The following is a 26,342-nucleotide window of genomic DNA, read 5'->3' as shown; positions in this document are numbered from 1 at the left end:
GCACTCACACACACGCACACTCACTCGGACTAACAAGCTCAGTGACACACAGTACTTCCTGCTCCGCCGCACACCCTGCCGCAGCCACCACATGCTTGCCTCCACGCTCTTGTTCGACACCATCCCTCGAACGACACAGCGGAACATCGCCCACCGTTGCCAGATTATCGTACTCAGAGCCGCGTATGTACCGGCTTCTGCCCATAACTGTTGCCAAGAAGAACCAATAATTAACCATTTAATAGGTAACCATATATAAAGGCAGTTATTTGGACAATGAAAGCAGTTTTTGGGTCGGAAATCGGCAAACATTAGAGGCAGAGTACGACAATCTGGCAACGCTGAGTCATCGCCGCATAAAACGCACACATCTTGGGGGATAGGAAGCATAACTTACGTATCCGAGGCAATACCAACGACTATAACACGCCAATAGTCGTTTTCCAATGAATATCTCACGCCGGGGAAAAGTGTGCTATACCGGAGACCTTATAAATGGTACCAGTTATAAGACCTTTGACTCTCGTACTATAGAATTCACGGGAGAAAATCTCACTCAGTCTATCTATCTATCTATCTGTGAAATAAACAGAGAAAATAAACAACACACACTAACCTTTGCTTCAATGACACGATGATCCTTTCAGTGCCATCCGTGACTCCTCTCCCAAACATATAAAACAAAACAAAAAAATGAGGTAGTACTTCTATGAACCTGTTTTGTCGTACCGTAGCATAAGCAGGAACATGTTTAACAGTAGTAGTAGGTGGTAGTAGCAGTAGTAGTAGTAGTAGCCCATCCTTTACCTGATGAACTCTCTCATATGGGAGTTAACGCTTATTATTTGTTCAAAGTTTGCATCCCCAACGAAATACAAAAAAAAAAAAAAAAAAAAAAAAAATAGCTATCGCCTATCATCATCTTGACAAGAGATTGATAATTCATTTGTATCTTTCACGTCCTGTATGGGTCAAAAATGAAACTGTTGATGAAGGGAAGGAATTTTCCCAGCCTAAACACCTCATGTTTTTCTTGGTTTCATATTCGTATTCATATTAGTTCATATTGTCCATGACTGTTGATATTACATCTTAGCCACTCACTTCTCTTACTCTCTGTTCTTATTGGCATAGATTTTGCTTTCAGTTCAGAACTCACTACACACATTCTTTTCAGATACCTCCCTTACCAGTCTCCATGCTCTTTACAACCTTTTAACCACTTAAGTTTCCATCACTTGCTGTGTAACTGTAATGCACCTGCTTACTTGTAGCTTTCTGGAATGAGCTTAAAATTCATGTGTCCCTAGTCTGAGGGCCTTGGGTCTTTAACCTTGCGTGGTGTCAGACTACACCACCCCAATCACAATCCCCAACCAAACCACAGTAGCCTACCCATTCACTGCTGGGTAGATAAGAGCACTGGTGTACACAACCCAAACTGACACCTGGCACCCATTCACAGCTGGGTACACACGGGGCACAGACAAAATGAAACCGCCCATCCATCTCTAAACCACCCAGTATTTTGTTTTCTTAAAATGAGATCAATAAAAATGAAACAGAGCACCTCTATATTGTTTAAATTAAAATAAAACTTCAGATTTAATTACTATAGTATACTAAAGAAAAATCAGAGACAAACAAATCACAGTTACCAGTACAATGGACATTACAAGTGCTTCTGAACTTTACTTTTTCGTTTGTATGAATAATTGTCACTTTTAGGCAGTACATAAAGTCCAAATGTAGCTACCCATTGTATTAAGATTAGATCGGCCTAGATATCGAGTCTCAATGATGACATGTTCATCACTAACATCACTGAGAGTTTGTGAAAAAAAAACTATACTGATGAAAATGGAAGAAATGTGTGTTAGGACATTTGAGCAACTTTTTAAGATTTGTTGACCAGTTTAATAATTCCAATCTAATGAAATGACACTGAACATATCAAAATGAATGGAAAGAACTTCATGTCTTGGTGTAGGACCAGGACAGAATGCAGCATAAAAATTTTACTTTAACTTTTTTGGATGGTTGTGAATGTAAGCAATTAGCTACAAAATGCCTGATATTCCATTAAGTGTATTTCAGTCCCATCATTTGTTACTAAATGTTGTCCATATACCTTCAAAATTTACCAGAGAGTGTAGTCAGCAACAGTGATACACCAGCATTGCAGTTCAGGAGTCAGATGAAGATGACGAGACATCAGCATTCTCATCACTGCTACCCCCTGCTGCCGCTGCTGGCGTGGTCCCCTCACTGCTCTCCCTGTCAGAGCGTTCATCCTGCCTGAAGGTGTGAGGAAGGGAGTCTCTGTCCCCAACTGTAGTTCTTGTAGAGTGGTGTTCCTCGGTCCAGGTGGAGGTTGAGTGGGCAGGTGGAGAAGGGGATGGAGTGGGTTTAGGCAATGGAGGCAGTCCAGGCAGAGTCACTGTTCCGGTTTTATCACGGAGGGAGTTGATCTCAAGTCTGAAAGCAGAAAGGATCAATCACCATAGTTATGTGGTGGACATTGTATAAACATGAGTGTCAGTGCTAAAGTATACAAATATTAGTCATTTTCAAAACAGATGGCAGACGTCACAAAAAATTACAGGTTTTGGTTTCCAGCTCATTTCCAACCATTTTCCCTACACTTATGATTTTTTTTCCGAGAGTGTAAACTTCCATCTTGGTTAGTAAAAAGTAATGATAAACATGTTTAGAGTGTAAAGTAGAGAAAAGTCAGCTTCAATTCCTTACATGTACACCTGGATTAATACAAATTTTCACATAAATGCACTGTTCCTCTTTCAGTGCAAAGCCAAATCTGTACATTCATTACTTTGAACAAATGGATGAGGAGATAGGGCACATCATGAAAGATGAAAAGGCATATACATATCAAGAGTAGATGAACAGGAAACTCAGAGAGGTCTGCAAGACAATCCTATCTGACTGTAGTTCAAGACTGATTTTCTTCCTAGATTATCCCTTTCAGAGACAAGAAAACGGGGCATCAGGGATACATGAGGGGGGTGGCCAAACCTGAGTGCTGCAATGGTCTCATCCTGGCGTGCTACAGTGGTCCTCAACTGTCGAACTTCCTCTGCTTTACCCACACCCCTCACAAGCTTCGAGACACTGCGTTTCTGCAACACCACCAATAGACTTTGTACATTAAAACTTATAAACCAACTCCACAAAGTAGCATTGAAAAACCCACAGCTCCCTGCTCTGTAAGCTGCAGATTTCTAACTGGTTATTATAAAATAATAAATAAAATAAATGGATTAACAGCAACATTTATGGTGATGATTACTTATACAATATTTAAGGTAAGTGTAGTGCCATGGCCCAGCACATGCTGTTAGTGGTTAGAAGAGTAGTGAGGGCAATGGTGGCCCAGTGTAAAGAAACACTTGAAGTAGTAATGCACTGGCAGGCAAGTTGGGGTTGTCAGTGATGGGGAAAATAGTCATGATGCTGGTTAAGATATGTTCACTTATTCATATGCACCCTTATAATTCATATCCACCCTTACAATAATTAATATAACCCATTACAATCAGTATGCACCCTTGCAATTGGCACTCATAACAGAGAAAAAAATTAAGCTCAGGTATATAGTTAAACTGTTAAAATAAAGTATATTTAGTTCAATATTGAAAATAACTTTCATACCTCTGCTCAATGTTCCAGTTTTTTTCATTATTGAGTACTACTTGTAAGGGTACATAGTAATTGGCACACATAACCTACCTGTGCTGTGGTCTGCTTGAGGTGGTAGTGCAGGTGGTCCCTCTCCTGCCGGAGTGCCAGGATGTGTGCCGCCAGTGCCGCCTCCTCCTTCTGCAACGCTCGCAACTCTCGTGTTCGGCTGGCCATGTCAGCCTGCATCACCAAGGTATGCTAATGTTTGCCAGGCCACACATTCAAGTATGCAAGTACTAAAGATGAACAAAGAAACCACATAATACCATCTCAAGCATCACAGAGAAAGAGCAAAATTGATAAGATAATTTGTTGATAAGGAAATGGACTTGAAAATCTATTCACTGTTTCACAATAAGTCTGGTCCTCTATCTGGAGTTTCCAGTTTTTAACTACCCCATGTCCAGACCAGCCTACACCAATGTAGGCATTGCCTATATGTTTATACTACAAGATTTGCTTTTAACTAATCCTTAAGTTCAGAGACAAGTAAGTTCTTTTAGCCAATAAAGTTATGATTTGTAAGACCATCAGTGTCCCTATGGCTATGGGTGGTGACAGTGGTGGTGGCCAGACCTGGAACTGTGTCATGGTAGTGTCATGGCGGGCCACTTGGCTTGCCACTTTGCTGGGCCACCGAAGGTCCAGGCTGGCATCCAGCTTGTTCTCAACCTCCACTAAGTCCACCTCTGTCCTGCTGCCTAGCTTGCACTCCTTTGTCACCTGAAAAGTGAGGGAAAAGGATAGTATGTGCATCAAAAATATTTAAATTTAAACTCTGAAAGAAGAGAAAAAGAAAATGTCAGTTTAAGTCTGACCAAATTTCTCAATGAATGAATAGTTGTTGTCATTTTCCTATGAACAGATTTTAACAAATGAATGTCCATTTCATAATACCAAATATTGCTTGAGGACAACTTTAGCACTTCTAGAAACAAAACCCAATACTCTATTTCTATAGTTCCCAGAATGAATGTACTGACTCCATGACCTGAGGTCAGGGCACCCAAGACTCCTAAATAGTACCTGATAAGAGTTCTTGAGATGAGTAAGCTCTCCACGCAGCTGCTCCACTTGCTGGGCCAGGGCCCGGCGCTCCGCCCGGCCCTCCCTGGAACCAACAATAGATAGAAAGCATGTCTAAAGGAGATTGTATTTTTCTCAGACTGAAAAAATGGACTGAGATAAGTTGGAACTAGGCATTTTAAGGTTTTGTGCATTTGGCAGACTTCATCATGTGTGATCCTATTTTCAAAAAATGCAGGGTGGGAGCTCATATACGTCTCAATAAAAAGAAAAATAAGACAAGTAAAGGGCCAAAAGTCACAGGTCTGAAAATTCTTACCACGTTAACTGAGCAACACAACAAATATACACCATGTTGTCCAGACACTGGCAGTGACTGAATACAACACTGCCACTGGCACCAAGTGATGTCTTACAGTCAACCAATGTCTGGGGCAAACAGCAGAGCTTATTGCAGTTAAAAAGAGGTACAAGCCAGATTCATTCATTCTGTCATTTAATCTGCCTATAAAACATTTTTTTGCATTTTAAAAATAAATGTCACTTTACTAGTTCCCAATCCAATAAATTTCAAAAGGAAGAGATTCATTTATATTTCTTATGTATTTAGAGTTTCAAATGGCATATGATGCATCATTTTAAATAGCAGACTCCCATAGGAGGAAGTGTTCATTCTACCATGGGTGAAACTTCATGGTTATAAAGTAAATGAGATGTGCTAAAATGGTCCCCTTAGCAGGTACTATAACTCTTCTTCTGTTTGAGAAAAGGTAACTGTTGCAGTGTGGCCCACCTGTGCCTCTGTGCTGCCAGCTCTTGGGCCACCTTAGCCTGAGCCACCTTTTCATTAACCTGGTCAAGGTACTTCTTGGTGAGCAGTGTGCCATCACCGGGTGTGGTGGTGGCTGCTGTAGCCCCACCACTATTGTCCAGCTGGTTACCAAACCATTTGACAGCCATCATGCTGTCCAGCTGAACCAAAGATGTTAGCAAGAATCAATACAACAGACTCCTCTGAGAACATTAATACATAAAAAAGAATACAAGTACAAAGATTGTAGAACTATAGTTTTAAATATGTTTATACTTCCTGTGAAACTTTTTCTCACATATTTTTCTTTTACAAATAAATGGCTTCCTCCCTCAAAGAGTTTTAAAGTTTACCTTGTTCATCATGACTGTAACTCTACTAATAGACCAAGTATTACATACATTTACTAGCTTGGTGTTGATTCCTTAATGTAGCAGAGTTAAAGTAATGGCTTGGTTCACTAACATTACAATCCTTACGTCTATATTGGGGACAGGCAGGCGAGTGAGGGGAGTGATGTCACCTGCTGTTTGACTCTGCCTCAGCCACACCACACAAGAAATGGCACCCAGCTGTTCCTCACGCTCACTCTGTACCAATGTGGAAACACTGGTGAGCTTAAATCCACAAAAAGTTAGTAAAAGGTGTGGATGCACCTTGTATGTATTGCCTGACTGTTGCATGGCATGAAGGCAGGAACCTACTTGGAGGGTGTTGAGAGAAGCAAGAGCAGTGTGGGAGGCGTGTGCAGCTCGGTGTAGACGCCTCATGACAGCTGCATGACGCCTTTCCTCCACTGCCTTCTCCCGGCGCCCTCGCTCTGCTGCCCCACCCACCCGCCACCTGCATGGAAGTAGAGAATTGCTATCACAACCTCATCATCATAACTTAACTCCACCACATTCCTACAGACCACAATGACACTTCATTCCGTCCTAAGTGGGATTTGTTTCTGCAAAGATAAACATAAGGAGTTGCTTCCACGATAAACCATGCAACCATTTATTCCACTCAGAGCAGCAAATGCTTATTAACTACTAGATATCAGTTCCATTTGCAATAGACTATTTAAAAAGATTTTAAATATATTTCTGTCAACTAATGAATTTCCATAATGCTTTGTGGGCTAAGTTAAATCAGGAGACATAACTCCTAAGACTACCACAATAGTAAACCTAATGAGTCAGACACCTCCGGGGGTCATCCAATTCAGCTCTTTGTGACTCTTTGATTCGGCCTCCTCTAGTCCTCTATAGTGCAACTAGTTCAAGTGCCTTTTTTGTGTGAATTTTACTCCTTGATGAATCATTGCAATTATCCATGATGTGGGCTTCAGCTACCGGAGGAAATATTGGTGGTAACAGACTGCTAAGGCACCTGCATGGATAGTGTCAAGAACAGTGCAAAGCTTGAAAGACCAAATAAATGTAGTGTACAAATATGTTTCAGTGTCACCATCGTCACCTTACACTCACCGCAGTTCCCTTAGCACAGTAACAAGGGAGAAGACAGCCGGATCACAGCCAGGGGGGCGCAGGGTACACACACCCCTTCCCCCTTCTGCCCCACCTCCAATTCCATCTGTCCTTGCCTCGTCAGTCCCTAGGCCTGAGTCACTGTCCCCGCTGTCACTGCTGCCACCGCCACCCTGACCCTCGTCCTCACCCCTGCCGTCACCCCCATCACTGTCACTGCTGTTTCTGCTACTGCTGGAGGCTGATGGTAGAATGGAAAGAGGTAATTTATAAACTGCATCTGTAATTACTTTCCATCTCTACATTCTCCACCTCTCCTGCTTCCTTTGCTTCATTGTCTAATTCTGTATCCCTTAACTCCCTAACTCTCTTGTCTCCTCGCCTCTCCTCCTCCTTCTCTTCCTCCACCTCCTTTTCTTCCTCCTCGTCCTCTGCCTTACAGTGATTTCATATTCCTTTCTTTAAAGTCTAGACTACATCATATAAAAATGAAAATGATGTTACTGAGGAGGCTACATAAGTTGACCTCATTTATTGGAACTCCAGGAATCTGATTTTTTAATAATAAACATCTGAACTTGGCGGCACATAAAATAGAGTCACCGAATATGCAAGAATATGAACCTTCGCAGATAAGATATTCACATATTAGGTTCCATAGACACCCATGTTAAATACAATATGTGGTCAGATGTCCATACTTTCAGGCTAACTAAAAATATACATAGCCTACACCTAACCTATGTGGACATGATTCAATACAAAAAATATGATGAAGTACAAAATCTATGAAGAAATCAATCAATAAACGACTCACAAAAGCCATATACCTTAACTAATACAGAGAGTAAACTTGCAAAGGACAAGAGTTCAATGTAAATTAAACTACATACATCTAAGTAGATATTACAGCCCTTAAGCTTCCCACCTGACTGCGGACGATGGTTAGGCACTCCAGCAATGGCACGAGACTCATAGTAACGGGTGAGCTGTACTTCAAACTGAGCATTGTCAGTGACCAAGTGAGTGAAGGCTCTGTCCACCTCCTCCTCCAGCTCAGCAAGGCACTGCAGCTCCTCCTCATATTCAGTGATCCTTTGTCTGAGCCCCAATACCTGGTGGGCAGAATGCAGTGAAAAGGTTAGTGAGGTCTTCCCTTTTTACCTTCTGCTTCTATTCTATCATTTTCTCTTATTAGTTTTCCTCCTCCCCTTTTCCCTCCTCCTCCTCTTCCTCCATGCCCTTGTCCACATCCATGCCCATGTCCACATCTATATCCTCTCCACATCCACCTCAACATTCTGCTCCACCTCCATCTCTTTTCCCTCCACCTATTCCTCAACATATCAGTCAACTCAAGCTTTTCATACTGATTTGTGTTTCTGCCTTGTGCTGCTCCTTTTGAAGGGGTCAAATTTACAAATGAATTCTTTCAGCTCACCAGTGTGACAAAAGTAGTTTACATTTTGCTACATTTACTATTTCAGCACAAGTTTAACATGGTAGCAGCAACGGGCCAAATTTTTGCCATGATTTAAACCCCCAAAAACAGATGATGCATAGACTGATCACAAATGCATTTATATATATTATGAAATGGTTTGTGTGAGTGATGATTTTTTTTCTCATTTTTCTCACTTAGAGGGGCATTTAAGAAACATGATCCCCGCAGCTACCGGGTCAATGTTGGAAAAAATATAAATATCTGACATAAATCAAGTATCTTGACTTTACCATAAAATATGTATGAGTACATCTCTTTCAAGAAAGACTTCACTATTTTGCTATCTTTTCTTTTCTCTTCACCTTTTCTTTTATGGCCTGTTGCTCCTTGATTTTCTCTCTGAGAGCAAGGCGCAGTCTCTTTTCTGTGTCTCTATACCTGACCATGATCCCCATGGCCTGCACCAGCTGGCCTATCCTCAGCACTGCCCATGCCAGGCGGCCCTGCTCCTCCACCACCCGGCCGTGGCACTCCTCTAACATTGCCTCCACCTCTTGTGCCTCCTGCTGCAGGGGCTCTGAAACCTGCAAAAGGTGGGTGTGCAAATATTAATTATGTCAAACTAGGTTCACATCATTGTTTGTGGCAATTTAAGGTAAAACTGGATAGATATAGATTTGGGAACAGAACCACACAAATATACTACAACTAGGTAAATTCAACTGGGTATATACACACACACACACACACACACACACACACACATGTAAGCACAGGTTCATATATGGAGATATCTTGCATTGTCAGCACATGTGCCCACCTGGCTGAGGGATGTGAGCAGGTGTGTTCTGGAGCACTGGATTTGCTGCACTTGATCCAGGGTGAGGTGAGGGCGGGGTGCAGGAGGTTGGCGAGGGGTGTTGTCCCTGACGCTGCGGCGGCCACGCCCACTGCGCTGTGTTTTGGTTTTAGGCGTCCTGGCTGAAGCACTGGGGGTGGAGGTGATGGTTGCACCCCTGGAGGTACGAGGGTTACGAGTAGCGGTGGTGGTCTTTGAGGTGCGGCCCTTAGCTCTACTTTGGCGAGGTGAACCAGCCAGGCTCAGGGGAGGCACTGCAGCTGTCTGTGAAGTGAGACATTGTGTGTCTACTCATGGCTCTTTTTCAGCTGTTGAAGATCTTCATATTCTTAAAAGCTATTTCGCTTCTTTTTCACTAATTAAAAGAATGATGTTTTGTTAAAATCATTCAACTTCAACTGTTAAGAAAAGTGTAGGAACTAACAAAAATTTAATTATTTGCTTTATCTAATAATAAGTTATAAAAGAACTTCTGGTAGTTGCAAAGAAAACTGAAAGAGAAAAAATCTAATGAGAAGAGGCAAAGCATTTCCATTTGGTGGGCCTTAGAACCTGTAATGAGTGCAAATCCTTTACCCAAGATAAAATAGTTTGAAATGTGTCACTATTTTATTTAAAATGTTAATTTATCTTTCTTCCAAGGAGGGGTTTAGAATTTTAGTGGTTTGTACTGATGCTTGTAGGAGGCAATGGATTTATTACAAAAACTGTTCATGTCTACGCAACACTCGTTCCTGCACTCACCCCATCACCCTCCTTCTTCCCTTCATGCCGCTTGTGTTTGTGATAGTCCTTGGCCGTGTTGGGAGGGGAGAACTTGTCACTTCCTCCATGCCTTCTTGGTGAACTTGAAGCCCTCTGGCTGCTGCTTCTGCGCCCTGTGTCCCTCCTGTGAGACTCCTCCACACTGCCTACCTCCCCAGACTCCTCCAAGTCCAAAAGGTCGCAGTAGAATTCATTAACCAAATCATCTGTTACCTAAGGGTGGAAAGTTAACAGCTGGTCAAATGAGAAACTGTAGAGTTCATAAAGAGGCAAAAAAGATACGAGGTTAGTGAAAAAGATAAACCAGGTTACTCCATAACTTATTTTCCCTGCTCTTGTTACTGATATCTAACAATCCACCAATCTATTTATTAATATATTTATCTATCTATCCATCTATCTATTCATCCATATATCTATAAAGACAGATGTAGATATAGATAGATAATTAGATACATACATACATACATATATGTATACATATATACATACATAGGTATAAAGATACAGAGATAAATATCTTCATCATTTCGTTTAACGTCCGTTTTCCCTTTTCCTGAGCGGTTGGACGGTTTATGGCTCTCCTCCATTCTACTCTGTCTTGAATGTCTTCTGCCCGATGCAAATCCAATCCCATCCATGCCAAGTCTTCCTGTATACACCTTCTCCACATTTTCCTAAGTCTACCAACTGGTCTCCTTCCTTATACTTCCAATCTCTCCAAAACTCCCAGCACTGAATCCTCCCCTGCTCTCTTTACATGTCCAAACCATTGGAGTCTTTCCCTTCTGAGCACTGTTTCCAGGTCCTCTACTCCACATCTGTTAGCCACATCTGCACTGGACACCCTGTCTTGCCACCTGATCCCCGCCATATACCTCAGCATTTTGCGATCACTTGCTCTCAATACCTGCATCAATTTTCTAGTTAGAGCCCATGCTTCTGCTCCATACAACATAACTGATCTAATACACGCTTGGTACACTCCTGCTCTGCTCTTTAGAGGGATGCTACGATTCACGAATAGACTAGCCACCTCCCTCCATTTTAACCACGCTGCCTCCACTCTCGCTCTCACTGTCCTCTCCACTCCCACCTCACAGTCCAGAATATCTCCCAAATAACAGAAATATTATTTGACAGAGATAAATATATAGATAGATAAACGCAGGAAAGTTCCCGGTTACATTCATGACAGGGACTGTACAGTACATACACTACTGTAGGTAAAAAAAAAAGTATCAGCGCACAATGGAACTGATGCCTGCCATAAACATTCAAACAACTGCTGATGAGGAGGGAAGACTGGCATGCCAAGCTGTGGCTGCTTCATAAGGGACCCAAAAATAAGTCATACCTCGCCAGAAAACAATATTTCACTTTCCTTTATTCCATGATGTCTTAGGTTGGTATTGTTAGATGCTTCCAACCCTCACATCAACAGTTTCCAAAGGCCAAAAAGATCAGTCAGGTTCTAATGAGTGTTTTTTTAGATTCAAGATACAGAAGAAGTATCAAACTACCAGCAGGGTCATAACACTACCCCTAGAAATGTCCAAAACTCCTACAAAGCCCTTGTCAAACATGTGTGCTTGGGAGCCAAAATGTTTAAGAATATGACCCTTAATGTTTCCCTCGTACATTGTGCACTAGTGTTTCTTTTCACTCATGTACACAGCAAGGTGAGTTGGGCTGTGGGTTACCTGAGTGTGGATGTGGTGAGGCAGGTGCGGCAGGGTGAGAGGGGAGTGACCCCATTCTTTCTGGTGCTGATTGACCTTTTCAAGTAGATTTTCTTGAGCTACTGCAGCTTGCCTCACCATCTCCCTGGTCTTCTGAGACTCTTCTTCCACCTGTCATGACAAAGAAACATAGGTTTTGGATCAATGAAATAGGTCCATTCTACCATAAATGGAGTTCTATGTAGTCACAAGAACTGAAAGTTAAAAAGAAAAGGAAAATATCTATTAGCAAATTAAAGACGTCAATCAAATGAGAGGAACAGAAGAGAAGTTTGTCAAGTTAACATTACATTAGTGAAATTGGCTTTTTCTCTAATATCAGTCTATAGGTTCAGGGACTGTGAATAAATGTACCTCACAATTCATGGTGTAATTGAAAAATCTGAATGCATGAGATTTACCTCTCTTAAGTTATTATTCCTCCTTTTTTTGTGTGTTTGTAACTGTAGAAAAGTTACAATGAGCCTTTTCTGATAAAAGTAGTAGAGTTGTTATTACGGCAGCAGGTTAATTTACCTTTCCTAGCAGTGCCCACAGGTGTGTCTCCACTTCCTCCACGGTGGCAGTCATTGGAGGCACCACAACCTCCTCCTCCAGATCTGCATCTTTATCGTCCTCAGCTTTGTCTCCCTCTCCAGTGTCCTCCCCTTCCTTTTTCTCATCCTGGGTTATGGCATGCTCCTTCTTGTAGGTTGCCAGCTGAAGCATATTTTTAATGTCACATTGTATGTAATGAGAGCCAGGCATTCTATTTTTATTTACAAATAAATTTTCAAACAAATTCAGTTATGCTTTTGACACAAATATTTCCTATACGCGAGTGACAGCTGTATTCAACATCAATGTGCTTTTCAGATGACCAATTATCCTGGACCAACACACTGAGAACTTTCTCAACTAAACAAATCATGAAAAATGTCATCTTACTACCTGGCAGCTCCTGGATGCCTCCCCTGCGCGGTGCTGCTTGAGGCGAGTGAGGGCTGTGCGTCGCCATTGCAGCTGCCTCCCAGGGTCAAGGGAATCCTCTGCCACATGATCAGTGCCTCCAGGACGTCCTGCCGACCCCACACGCTCCACTACCTCCCGCACCTTGAACAAGATGAAACACAAGTGGTGAACATGAGGTGGGAGGCAGCAGAGGAAATCTACTGATCCCTTGACAAGAGCATGAATTCATCTTTGTCTTTATGGCTTTTGACAAAATGATGGCAGCAATAATAATGATGATGATGACAATAATAATGATGAGTATAATATGATGTAGATTACCTGAGCCTCTAGGGCAGCCAAACTGTGGTGCTCCTCAGCCTCGTCACTGGTGTCCCCTTCACTGCTGCAGGGTCACATAAAACTCAATATAAGATAAAGGTCCTAATGATCATGACTGTGCCCCTTACAATGATCCATTAGTAATATTAGTAATACTCCAGAGGAGTAGGTAGGAAGACACCTACCAAACGGGCATGAGCTACTCCCGGTGAGGATATATGGGAAGCGAGGAGGGTGCTGAAGCCCTTCAAAGACCCTTCCCATGTCCTCACTAACCGTTTCCCTTTTGTCTCATCAACACCAGAGAGCAGTTCAGCATGCTCTCTAAAGACAGTTCCTCTCTCTTTTTACACCACACTACATTCACACAACACACACACACCTTTTCCCAAAATTCAAAATTCAAAATGGCGAAAAATTACAGAGCCTCGGAGTCCCCGCCTGGGGGGGGACCATAAATTCCCCCAGGGAGGACTCCTTTTCTGGCTGCCGACTTGAGAGGTGTCCTGATAATTCCTCGAACCTCCTCCTTATCAATTTCTGCAACATTCGCGGTCTTCGTTGTAATTTTCATTCTGTGGAAAACCATCTCTCCTCCTCTAAACCTCACCTTCTCTTCCTCACCAAAACACAGGTTTCTGAGGCTACTGACAGCAACCTCTACTCTGTTCCCTCCTACTATCTCTATCCTAAATTTCAATCCAAAGCTGGATGTTGCGCCCACGTGCGCAATGACATCACTTGCTCTAGTGCCCACGACCTTGACTCTTCAGAATTTTCTACCATCTGGCTAAGACTTCATTGTCATTCTATTACTAAATACATCTGTGCTGTTTATCTCTCACCTAACTCTACTAACCATGTAAAATTCCTTGACTATTTAAACTCTAAAGTGGAGCACATCTTGACTCACTCTCCCTTCGCTGAAATCTCCATCTTAGGAGATTTCAATGTTCACCACCAGCTTTGGCTTTCATCCTCTTTCACTGACCAGCCTGGTGAACAAGCCTACAACTTTGCTCTCCTAAATGACCTAGAGCAGTTGGTTCAGCACCCTACTCATATTCCCGACTGTCTTGGAGATCAGCCCAACATTCTAGACCTCTTCCTTACCTCTAATCCTTCTGCTTACTCTGTCAAACTGTTCTCTCCGTTGGGCTCCTCCGATCATAACCTTATTTCTGTATCCTGTCCTATTGCTCCTGTACATCCTCTGGACCCACCAAAGAGGCGATGCTTCTGGCATTTTGCTTCAGCTCGGAGGGACGACCTGAGGATGTACTTTTCCGATTTCCCGTGGAATGATTACTGCTTCCAGGAGAGAGACCCCTCTGTGTGTGCCCAGTGCATCACAGAGGTGATTGTCTCTGGAATGGAGGCATACATTCCACGTTCTTTCTCTACTCCTCATGCTAAAAATCCTTGGTTTAATCATGCTTGTTCTCGTGCTATTAAAGATAGAGAGGCAGCTCACAAAAGGTTCCAGAGCCTTCGAACACCCGCTAACTTTGACCTTTACATTTCAGCCCAGAATCGTGCCAAATCTATTCTCCGACTTACCAAAACTTCTTTTATCAATAGAAAATGTCAACATCTTGCTGCTTCTAATTCTTCCCATGACTTCTGGCATCTAGCCAAAAATATCTCCTCCAATTTCACTTCTTCCTCTTTCCCTCCTCTCCTTAACCCTGACGGCAGCACTGCCATCTCATCTGTCTCTAAGGCTGAACTCTTCGCTCAAACTTTCTGTAAAAACTCCACATTGGACGATTCTGGGCATATTCCTCCTACTCATCCCCCCCTCTGACTCTTTTATGCCTGTTATTGAAATTTTTCCAAATGATGTTTTCTATGCCCTCTCTGGCCTCAACTCTCAGAAGGCTTATGGACCTGATGGAGTGCCTCCTATTGTCCTTAAAAACTGTGCTTCCATGCTGACACCCTGCCTGGTCAAACTCTTTCATCTCTGTCTATCAACATCTACCTTTCCTTCCTGCTGGAAGTATGCCTTCATACAGCCTGTGCCTAAGAAGGGTGACCGCTCCAATCCCTCAAACTACCGCCCTATAGCTTTACTTTCCTGTCTATCTAAAGCTTTTGAATCAATCCTTAACCGGAAGATTCAAAAGCACCTTTCCACTTCTAACCTTCTATCTGATCGCCAGTATGGGTTCCGCAAGGGGCATTCTACTGGTGATCTCCTTGCCTTCCTAACTGACTCTTGGTCATCCTCTCTTAGCCGTTTCGGTGAAACCTTTGCTATTGCGCTGGACAAATCAAAAGCTTTTGATAGGGTCTGGCACAAATCTTTACTTTCCAAACTACCCTCCTACGGTTTCTATCCTTCTCTCTGTACCTTTATCTCCAGTTTCCTTTCTGACCGTTCTATTTCTGCTGTGGTGGATGGTCACTGTTCTTCCCCTAAACCTATTAACAGTGGTGTCCCACAGGGTTCTGTCCCATCTCACACTCTCTTTCTGTTGTTCATTGATGATCTTCTTTCCAAAACGAACTGTCCTATCCATTCTTACGCCGATGACTCAACTCTGCATTACTCAACTTCTTTTAATAGAAGACCCACTCCACAGGAACTTAACGATTCAAGGCTGGAGGCAACAGAACCCTTAGCCTCAGACCTTACTATTATTTCCGATTGGGGCAAGAGGAACCTGGTGTCCTTCAACGCCTCAAAAACACAATTTCTCCACCTATCCACTCGACACAATCTTCCAAACACCTATCCCCTATTCTTTGACAACACTCAGCTATCACCTTCTTCAGCACTAAACATTTTCGGTCTATCCTTAACTCAAAATCTCAACTAGAAACTTAATATCTCATCTCTTACTAAATCAGCTTCCTCGAGGCTGGGCGTTCTGTGCCGTCTCCGCCAGTTCTTCTCCCCCGCACAGTTGCTATCCATTTACAGGAGCCTTGTCTGCCCTCGTATGGAGTATGCATCTCATGTGTGGAGGGGCTCCACTCACACAGCTCTCCTTGACAGAGTGGAGTCAAAGGCTCTTCATCTCATCAACTCTCCTCCTCATACTGATAGTCTTCTACCTCTCAAATTCCGCCGCCATGTTGCCTCTCTTTCTATCTTCTATCGATATTTTCATGCTGACTGCTCTTCTGAACTTGCTAACTGCATGCCTCCCCCCCTCCCACGGCCCCGCTGCACAGGTCTTTCTATTCATGCTCATCCCTATACTGTCCAAACCCCTAATGCAAGAGTCAACCAGCATCTTCAGTCTTTCATCCCTCACACTGGTAAACTCTGGAACAATCTTCCTTCATCTGTATTTCCTCCTGCCTACAACTTCAACTCTTTCAAGAGGAGGGTATCAGGACACCTCTCCTCCCGAAATTGACCTCTCTTTTTGGACACTCCTTTGACCTCTATTCGGGAGCAGTGAGTAGCGGGCTTTTTTTTATATTTTTCTTTGCGCCCTTGAGCTGTCTCCTTAGATGTAAAAAAAATATATATATATATATATATATATATATATATATATATATATATATATATATATATATATATATATATATATATATATATATATATATATATATATATATATATATATATATATATATATATATATATATATATATGGCATCCTCCTCCATGCTGAAGGGTTAAACAAGTACATAAACATATCAATTACACATACAATGTAACCTTTCATTCTGATAACTTGTCCTTTAAGAAAGTTCATACACAGAAATAACTTTAGAGACCACATAGACTCTATGGTTCAAACTAGCTCAGCTACTTCATAGGAAAAGTTATGTGCTAGAAATTGGCCATTTTTGTATAACCACAACAGAGGGGAGATCAACTCACTGAATTTGTGGAGAAAAAAACGGGCAAAGAAAGCACCTGAAAAAAATACAGTGAACAAATTCAATGAGTGTTAAAACCAGGATATCCATTCCTTGTGATAAAGAAAACCTAGAGTTGATCTGCTGAATGAACTAACCTGGCCGGCTTCCTCGCTAGTGGATGGGCAGGACGGGGTGAGAGGTAGGTGCCGTCCCCTTGTTCCCCTGCTGCTCCTTCACCTTCAGAGGGCATCAGGGAACTGTTGTGGAAGGGTTCATCACAGTAGCACAATGCCCTCTTAATAAGTGTCTCTTTTTTCAAAGTTCAAATTAGAATAAATACCATCTACTTAATATTGTCTGACTCTTGTCATGCTCACTATAGCTTCTCTACTCCATCCTCCTCCTCCATCCCCCTCACCTAGAAGCATCACCTTTCCCTCCTGATCTGATCTGCATCAGCCAGGATGCAAGAAGCCCCTGAACCTGCAGGGAAGGAAGAGAACATATTGATGAGTGCTTTAGTACTGGCAGTCTGCAAAGGTTAGTATCCCAGTGTTGAAATTTATTGGTCAAGATTCAGACCTGGGCCACATGTATATGCAAAGATAATCCAGCCATTTTTAGGAGCAATGAGGTTATTCAGTAAATGAATACCTAGAGAAGGGTGGGGAAGGAAAAACTGGTAACCTGAATGTTGTCACAAATAGCATTGGCCCCAATATGCAATGGAATTCAGCTTTATGGCACTATGCAATAGTTCATAAGCCTATGATTTAACCTTCAATTATAAATGCTGCCTTTTCAGACAGAAAGACAGACGGACCATCGGACCTAACCAAGCCATACCTTCACCACCACTACGGACTGTGGGGTTTCAGTGTCTCCCATTGCCCCACCATCCATAACCTCACGTCCTCCTTGGCAAATCTGAAAGTAAAGAGTGTAGGAGTAAAGAAGTGACTTTTATGCCATGTAAATAGTTAAAGAAAAGATTACCAATGCCCCATATTGATTTTCATCCAACTTTGATGAGGAAAATCTTTATCATGGAATATTATAATATTCATACTGATGACACATTAAGACAAAGCAATCTAAAAAGAATATTTTCTCAACTGTGCATTTCTACAGAGAAAACTATGATTGTTAAACTTGCCTGAGCCAGCCTGCTGAGGAGAGCAAACACCTCCTCAGAGTTGTCCACAGCAGTGAGCACCTTACTTGAGCTGTGGCAGAAATGAGAGGAAAATTTTTGTAATTGTACATTTTACGCTATGGTTCAAACTAGCTCAGCTACTACATAGGAAGAGTAATCTGCTAGAAATCTGCACAAATACTTAGCCAAGCAAGTAGATGCAGAGGAAACTATTTTGAAGGCAGGCAGCTGACATCAAAAGTAAGGAGATGGTATACTGACATCAAAACTAATATTATTCAGACAGCTGAAAATCATATGTATATTGTTCTGCATGCAGGCAGGCAAGATAGACGATGATATTATACAAAAGGTTCAACAGACAGATAGTTAACCAAAATAGTTACTGATAGATAGATGAGCCCATAGTTAGGCATGAGCCCATAGATAGGCAGAAAGACAGTGAGAATGAGGCACTAAAAAGATACTCATACAATCAAACAAACAAACAAAGGCACCTAAGAGTGATACAGTTTTTTCACAAGTGACCTGAGAAACTGGATGGCAGGCACCGAGACAAGAGGATTCCAGGAGTAGAGTGTCCGTAACTTGCCAAGAAGCACCTCCAGGCGCTCCAGCTCACGGCTGCTGCCAGACACCACCTGAAGCAGACAACCAGTGCAACTTAGGTCAGCCACAGGCATAAGTGGTTGCTCCCTTCACAAAATACTTTCTATCTCCTCCAGCATTTTGGTGTGCTAGACTTATATATTTTTAACATTATTGCAGGACATAAGTTAAAGACTTGATTGACTATTAAGTAATGGAAAGAAAGGATTGCTTAAGGCAGGGATTATGTCTTTGGACAGGCACAAATAGAGACTATCCTGAAAGTTTAGAGGAGGAAAGGTAGAAATGGAAAAAATAAACACTATAGTACTTCCATAACACGGTACACCTGAACTATACAAGGAATCCTGCAGTGTGCTGCTCACCTTGTTCATGTTGTTGGTTGTGAGCCTGTGCAAGGTGTTGGAGATGGAGGGATGAAGAGGAATCTCCTCCAGCAGGGCAGCTCCTCCTTCCACCTCATCAGCTCTAGGCAAAATCAAATCACTGATTACAGGTGTGTGAATCAACCATCCATTATGAGTAAAGGCTTGTGGTAATTTTGGATACATAAAATGGTTTTGAGAGGTGTTGACAGCACTACTATTTCAAAAGAACTTGGTTGTAAAAGCAAGTCTCAGTTTCAGTAAGTGTTTATTGTGAAACAGTTGCATTTTGGCAGTTTGTCATTGTGTAGCTCGTAAATCTGATTTCTAGTAATGGCATGTAATACGAGTAAATGATAAGTAATACATTCAATCCAAGTTTCCATTGACCATTTCCTTTCACAAAACACAATTTAACTCTTTATTTTATTGTTTCAGACAGCATTACTGCACATTGCATGCGTGCATACATGCATGTGTGTGCGTGCATCGTACATGTGTGCGCATGTGCATGTGTGTGTGTATTTGTATGAGACAACTGTACCTTAGGGTGACCTTCCTGAAATCCCACTTCAACTTGGAGAGTTTCTGCTGGAGTACAGAGGCTCTGTTCTCCATGGCTGTCTTCCTCCTCTCCCCTGCGTCTTTATGGGCCCGCTGCTCCAGGCTTGGCCCCACAACGCTGCTTCCCACACCCCGCACACTCTATTTGGATCCACGTACACATGCACACATGCACACACACAATGTAGATATGTTACTGCATCCACATACACATACTAATAATACATTTATTCTTTCATTACTGCATCAGCATTGTGCAAAATCTCATTGAACACAACTTTCTTTGGAACCTATTTTGAGTTAAATTATTATCCTACCATAACAGTTATGGGATAGATTGTTAAGTACCTTAAAACCAGTAGTATTATACTACACATTACATTCATGACAAGTGTCCAAGAGGCCCTTGCAACTACTCACCACTAAACGAAATTTCCTTTCAACACCATGTGGGAGGGGAAAGGAAGCACCTTTGGCCCTATACACAAAGAGGTCTCCATTATCAACCCAGGCAGCAGCCCAAGCTCCATCCTCAGCAACACACGCCACTACTGAGAAACTCCTCTTCTCCTCAGCCATCAGCTTGTTACATTTTCCATCTCCACCTGTGGAAAATATTTGCAAGGAAATATTAAGCTAGTACTCTGTAAGTCTGTTCCATTTTGTTCATTACTAGGGTACACCCTTCACACTAAGCACATTACTGTCCAATTCATTATGGAATATGATAACATGGAACACATACCCATCTAATTTTCTAACAGGTTATGTTTTAACATCTCTGATGAAATTTACCCAAAATGAGTGGTTAAACAGTTTTCTTCTTGTTTGTACAGTTTGTACACTATATCTGTAACTTAGTGATGTCTTGTTATGCAAGTAAGGATTGATTAGTTGGAACTATGTAACACCTAGTCATTGCACCCTGAAAAGGAATATTATTCATTAATAATGTTAAAACAAACTTACAATCAAACAATTTCTCTCCTGAAGAAGGCAAACTCCTGCAGTCATTAGCATCGCTGGTGTCTTGTTGGGGAGCTTTCTTCTTGGACTGACAACAGCCATCACGGTTCACCTTACTTGAGACCCTCACACTGAAGTTAGACTTGGCTTTTCTACATGTGTGAACTATTCGACCCTCAGTTGTCACTCCTATCATGGACTGTCCATCAGGGCTGTTTAGAGTAAGTAATGTCACTGACAGGCCACAAATCATCACATACTTCATATTTCTTTTATAGCAATAGCCGTTCTTTAATGTCAGGCATCAGAAATGAAATAATGATAACTGTGTCATCATCATACTTATCATTATTTTCTACTAATCACTAGTACTATTATAGCTAAGTTCATTAGCCTTCCTAACTAACATCCTTATTTTTTATTTGCCTCCTGGATTGCTTTGATATCTCTCCCTCATCAGTAATTACACCATCCTCTAGTGGTACACAAACATGTTTAACTTGGAAATCATTGTAAGGGTTTGTCATGATATAAAGGAAGACTCTCAAATTGATTATACCAATTAATTCTTTAGGAAATAGTTTGTGGTCCTTCCTTTCAATAATTATTCAACTTTTGACTAGAATATAATCATCTAGATGTACAAATAAAAAAATAAAACCCAAGTGAACAAATGAGAACAACTTAAGTAAATATTATGAGGGGGCTTAAAAAATGGCATTGAAATTATATCAGTACTGTGACTCATATTAGGACTTGCATGTGGAGCAGAAGCTGTGAAAAAAATACACAGCAACTTATCAATGTGGAGTGGAGGCTGTGAAGAACCTACACAGCAACGTATCCATGAACAACCAAGCGAGACCTGGATGACTTACGCAGCTAGAGTGAGAAGAAAGGAGGGGAAGTCAACTTCAGGGCAACAGGTGTGGATCATCTCCTCCAACACCTGCTGATGCACCACCTTGCTGCCCTCCCAGACCACCTGTGCCTCTGCTAGGGAGTGCTGCTGTAGGAGCCATGAGTCTGGGGCAGCTCTGGCTGCTGGTGGCTGTGTGGTGGACCCGGGTGAAGGGGAAGGTGGTGACGGCAGGGCATTGATTTCGTAAGCTAGTCCGCTGGGATGATCCACAGTGACCACAGTCTTTGGGGATGAAGTAGGATTGTGTCAATGATTGTTGCAGTTAAAATCATGATCATCAATAATACTATAAGGGTAAGTGTAATAATGTAATTTAAAAGAATGAAACGGTTACAAAAGTAAAGTTAATTGCTTCTCACTATGAGTGGAAGTACCCATTAAATCATGGGCAGTGACTATTAAACTTCATACAGACACCAGAAAAGTTCCAATAAAAAGAGTTAGAAAAAATAATATCATAACTAAACTGTTCACAGTGTGCTTAGAAAAAATAGGAGGAATCAGAGATTAGAAACAGTTTTCTGAGATGAAAAACAGAAAACAATGCCTAAGTAGTCTTAAATTGGCAATGATATTGTTCTTTATTGTGAGACTAATGGCAAACTGCAGTATATAAAAGAAAAACTAAACAGGGAAGCTCTTCAAGTAGGGCTACAGATGAATAAGGAACAAACTAAAGCTTTGCTCAACAATCATGCTCAAATCAATACCCAAGAGGATAAATTTTGTAAGTTTTGCCAGCTGTCTCATCCCTTCTGGTCCTAACTTTCATATATTTGTGCTTCTTATGAAATTTTTTGTTTCATCAAGCAGTTTACTATTGCCATTCCCTGGTGCCTTTCTTACAACTTCCAGCACTACCTCCATTGCAGTCTTGGTTAATTTGTCATTTGCCTCTTACATATCTCCTTCTGTCTCATTGGGTAAATTCAATAATTTGTTCTGATAGAGTAACTGATTACCATAATAACAATATTCATCTCACCCCTTTGACACTGATTCTCTCAGGCACAAACTTGAGTTGGTGAAAGCCAACTGGGTCAAGTTTTGTCAACTTAGCGCCTCTTATCAACTTGAAGATAAAGAGCCGGCAATCATCTGCTGAGGTTACTAGGATTGGGGCTGCTCTTTGTCCTCCTGCTCTCCCTCCTCCTCCTGGCTCAGCTTCCCTGGATGTGCTGATGTGTTGAATCTTGCACTCATGGGGACGTTCTACCTGAATGAGTGTGAGGCGCTTCTCAAATGTCTTGGGTGCCAGGTGGAGTAGAAAAACATTAAGTGAGCCATCCTCCAGACCTATCACCACTAGATCATCCTCTCCTGTTACCTGTAAGTGAAATGAGTGAGTTTTAGAACTTTTCAGTCTCAATTTTGATTTGCCAGTTCAAATAATGAAGCTGTTAATCTGTTCTTCCTATCTGCATACCTTTATATCAATGATGGTCTACCTATTTATTAGTGTTGCTATATCTTAATGAGTTTAGTAACAGATATAGATTCAAATGTTCAAAATCTGCAGTATTTTATAGTGCTCTGTGTAGGGTTGACTAAGCCATGGCAGATCAAGGTGGGTCATGATGTACCTGACAGGTGGCCCAAGAAACACAGCTAGGAACACCCTCCACCTGTGCCCGGGCCAGAGTGGTTACCACCTGCACTGCACCATCCAAATCCCCGAGGCTTTCTTCTGTGTTGGGCTGTGAAAGGATAATGGTTTATAATCTTTCTGTATCCACTACACCTATCAACTAAGAACTGCCAATCAATTTCATATATTTAATTTCAGATTACACATAAATAACCACTGTCACACTTTGGATTTAGAAATCAATATTAGTTCAAGGTACTGTCCTTATTCATTAGCAATAACAGAAATGAAGCAGCCAAACCCTGCATGGAAAAGCACTGAACCCACAATAAAGAATCTACTTACAGTCTGTTAACTACTATCTTCAAGAAAAAACAAGAAAACAAATTAAATCCTAGAGATACAGGAAAGACTTAGTATGTCCTACTACAAAATTAATATAAAAGCTAGGACACTTGAGATTCATTATTCTCCACCTTTGGTAAAGCAGCAACCAGGAGGTAATGATGGTGGGTGGTGGCTGCCAGCAGTGGGTGGTGGTGGGTGGTGGAGGAGGACAAAGCAACACCAGTTACACGCTCACTGGGGCCTTGATGCAGCACATGAGCTGTCCACTCCCTGGCCCACACTCCATAGATCACGCCAGTGGTGGTCTGTAGTATACTAAGACTGTATGACTGGTAGTATTTTTTCACTCATCAAAATCCTAAGAGTCCATTCCTTATAATAGATTCCATGTTAACACCATGATGCAGAAAGATGGGAGGTCAGGTGGGCAGCAGAAAGGCAGATGATGGGCCAATGGTCCATGTAAAAAATAGAACAGCAAGATGTTGAAAAATGGGGAGGAGAAACAACACAGCAGATGCTATAATGTAAAACTGTGAGCACTGAAGAAATGCATTGGAGGCATGGTCTGGATGTGAGAAAAAGTGGTGTTGAGAATAGATCCATGAAATGAGTGGAACGTGAAACAATAGACTGAGGGGCAAGTTAGGGATTTCTTATTTATAATTGTTGTATCAACATCATTATCATAATCACCATATTATAAAAAAGTCTTATATCAGAAAATTTCCATATATATAACAAAATATACAGTACCATTATAGTAATGACATACTTATTATGGCCAAAGTCCAATTGAATCTTACTGATAAGAAACTATGAACATTTTCTGACATGCCAGGGTTCAGTCTCTGGCTTTTATTTATAATTTGGTATTCTTTGCCTTCTCACAGCAAATCAAAACTAATTACCAAGTCGAATTACCAGTTGTCATACTACAAAATTATATCACCTGTACTATCCAGACTGGAGTACCAGGCAGAGAAGCAGAGATGAGAGTGATGGGAGTCCCGGGACCGTTGTGGATGGATAGCTCCCGCACCAGCTGAAGCCAAGAGGTTTTGATTCCCGCCTCAAACCAGCCTTCCACCTCCCTCATGCCACCTACATAGTATATTAGATTATACAAACTTAAGACTCCCTGAGTAAATCCATAATATAAAAAAAATATGTTATTATTTCAACTTTACTCTCATTTGTGACAATTATATATTTTTGACCCGGTAGCAGCGACAGGCCAAATATGTGGCTTTACTGCGTACCAGCGACAGGCCAAATTCTTGACATGACATAAACCCCCAAAATTTTATATATATGCATTTGATCACAAATGCATTGATACATATATAATGGTTTGTGTGAGTGATGATTCTTTCTCATTAATTCACTTAGAGTGGTCTTTAAGAAACATGATCGCCGCAGCTACCAGGTTAATTAATCGACTCATGCAAGGCTAATCCATGAACAAAGTGCAATGACACCTACGTGGTGTTTTGAGAGCAGCTTCCTCTACCATCTCTGCTTCCCACACCCTCAACCAGCCATCTCCTCCTGTACCGGAAAAAAATTACACCAATGATAGATAAATGACACATTCTTGTCGTTCCATCTATCTTCATCTCTGATTATCTACCTATCAATCTATAACTCCCAACACTTCCTACTCCTCTAGAGTTGCCAGATTACATTAGTCATACAAATGGTCTGGGCAATGCCCACAATGCTTTAATATTACTGTTTGTGGGGATTATGGGAGTAGATACACGACAACTTAATTCAATTACACCATAGTGTAGAAGTAGTGGTGATGATAGTGGTCTGATGTTTTCAGTGTGTGCAGGTGTGGGAGAGTTGTATCAAACACACAACTCACACTCGCCAGGAGCACAGAGGTGATAAAAATACTGGGTGAAGAAGTAATTTGAAAAAGCTTTCATTGTATCATACATAATCATACTCACCAACAGTATAGAGGTGAGAAGAGTGGATGTGGAGATCTGTGAGGGGTCCATTGTGGCAAGGGCCTGCTGCTCCACCACCCAGTCTTGACACGACCTCACCACCAACACTGACCATCACCCACCCGCTGCCCACACCAAGAACATACTGGCAGGAGTAGAAAATGAGATAATTTAAGTATAATCAATACAATGACCCTGATTAAGTTTACATGTATATATATACGTATGTACAGTTGGTCCTCGTTAATCACTGATTATTGGTTCCATGACCCCCCCATTGATACTGAAACCTGCAGATGTTCAAATTCTTTATATAAAGTGACACAGTATTTGCACATAACCTAAGTACATTGGCAAAAGAAGGCCTGGAATAGTAGATAAGAATAAAATGTGTAAAACAGTATTAAGAAGTTGACCAGCTCTAAAAATGGATGAAGTGATTAACAATGGAATAAATCAAATATCTGAATTTCCCCACATCAAATATCTAAATATCTCCACCACCTTTTCCACACATAACATTTAATTAAACGATACCCTTACTGTAACATACCAAGTGAGATAATTTGCAGTGCTTTGAACATCAGTTTCCAGTCAATATTCATTGTGATGTCACAAATTGATATATATAAAATTCGGTTTGATTTCTTCACCTTTTCCCTTTCCATTACAGCCCTTGACTTACAGCATCAGGCGTGAGGCACCACATGGTATAGATGGTGTCAGGGGCCAGGAGACCAAACCCAACAGTGTTGGAGATGAGCTGAGGACCAAGTGGACCTTCCTGCAGTCTCCACATTTGCACCTCCTCGCCCACTAGTAAGACAGTAAAAGAAAAAAAAGGCTTTGTAAATCATGAACACACACACACACACAAACACAAGTCATCAGCAAAGATCTTAGCTGTCAATATAAGATCTTTGCTGATGACTTAAAAAT

General features: G+C 41.5%; 1 protein-coding gene across 2 annotated transcripts in view; it reads right to left on the bottom strand.

The window, feature by feature from the left end:
- Nucleotides 1–1,629: 1,629 nt before the first annotated feature.
- The window catches only part of LOC126999979 (uncharacterized), a 30,094-nt gene continuing 5,381 nt past the window's right edge, over nucleotides 1,630–26,342 (bottom strand). The window contains exons 5-38 of one of the 2 annotated variants that reach the window (XM_050863311.1): nucleotides 26,089–26,219; nucleotides 25,404–25,548; nucleotides 24,928–24,993; nucleotides 24,395–24,546; nucleotides 23,571–23,747; nucleotides 23,090–23,203; nucleotides 22,492–22,833; nucleotides 21,463–21,728; nucleotides 20,588–20,796; nucleotides 20,039–20,223; nucleotides 19,599–19,759; nucleotides 19,055–19,157; nucleotides 18,609–18,721; nucleotides 18,081–18,150; nucleotides 17,771–17,851; nucleotides 17,343–17,407; nucleotides 17,080–17,181; nucleotides 13,097–13,160; nucleotides 12,752–12,916; nucleotides 12,341–12,523; nucleotides 11,786–11,935; nucleotides 10,062–10,295; nucleotides 9,279–9,581; nucleotides 8,821–9,042; nucleotides 7,943–8,129; nucleotides 7,015–7,255; nucleotides 6,244–6,382; nucleotides 6,019–6,129; nucleotides 5,522–5,700; nucleotides 4,729–4,813; nucleotides 4,279–4,425; nucleotides 3,751–3,882; nucleotides 3,037–3,140; nucleotides 1,630–2,478 (exon numbers count right to left, since the gene is read on the bottom strand). In XM_050863311.1, coding sequence (XP_050719268.1) covers nucleotides 2,187–2,478; nucleotides 3,037–3,140; nucleotides 3,751–3,882; nucleotides 4,279–4,425; nucleotides 4,729–4,813; nucleotides 5,522–5,700; nucleotides 6,019–6,129; nucleotides 6,244–6,382; nucleotides 7,015–7,255; nucleotides 7,943–8,129; nucleotides 8,821–9,042; nucleotides 9,279–9,581; nucleotides 10,062–10,295; nucleotides 11,786–11,935; nucleotides 12,341–12,523; nucleotides 12,752–12,916; nucleotides 13,097–13,160; nucleotides 17,080–17,181; nucleotides 17,343–17,407; nucleotides 17,771–17,851; nucleotides 18,081–18,150; nucleotides 18,609–18,721; nucleotides 19,055–19,157; nucleotides 19,599–19,759; nucleotides 20,039–20,223; nucleotides 20,588–20,796; nucleotides 21,463–21,728; nucleotides 22,492–22,833; nucleotides 23,090–23,203; nucleotides 23,571–23,747; nucleotides 24,395–24,546; nucleotides 24,928–24,993; nucleotides 25,404–25,548; nucleotides 26,089–26,219 — 5,420 coding nt within the window. In that variant the 3' untranslated portion in view covers nucleotides 1,630–2,186. The remainder of the gene's footprint in view (nucleotides 2,479–3,036; nucleotides 3,141–3,750; nucleotides 3,883–4,278; nucleotides 4,426–4,728; nucleotides 4,814–5,521; nucleotides 5,701–6,018; nucleotides 6,130–6,243; nucleotides 6,383–7,014; nucleotides 7,256–7,942; nucleotides 8,130–8,820; nucleotides 9,043–9,278; nucleotides 9,582–10,061; nucleotides 10,296–11,785; nucleotides 11,936–12,340; nucleotides 12,524–12,751; nucleotides 12,917–13,096; nucleotides 13,161–17,079; nucleotides 17,182–17,342; nucleotides 17,408–17,770; nucleotides 17,852–18,080; nucleotides 18,151–18,608; nucleotides 18,722–19,054; nucleotides 19,158–19,598; nucleotides 19,760–20,038; nucleotides 20,224–20,587; nucleotides 20,797–21,462; nucleotides 21,729–22,491; nucleotides 22,834–23,089; nucleotides 23,204–23,570; nucleotides 23,748–24,394; nucleotides 24,547–24,927; nucleotides 24,994–25,403; nucleotides 25,549–26,088; nucleotides 26,220–26,342) is intronic. The other variant, XM_050863312.1, reaches the window with a different exon arrangement.

This window comes from Eriocheir sinensis, chromosome 17 (assembly GCF_024679095.1).
Source record: "Eriocheir sinensis breed Jianghai 21 chromosome 17, ASM2467909v1, whole genome shotgun sequence".
NCBI lineage: Eukaryota > Metazoa > Arthropoda > Malacostraca > Decapoda > Varunidae > Eriocheir > Eriocheir sinensis.
The sequence above is the reverse complement of the archived record's forward strand: the minus strand, read 5'-3'. Positions and strand labels throughout refer to the sequence as shown.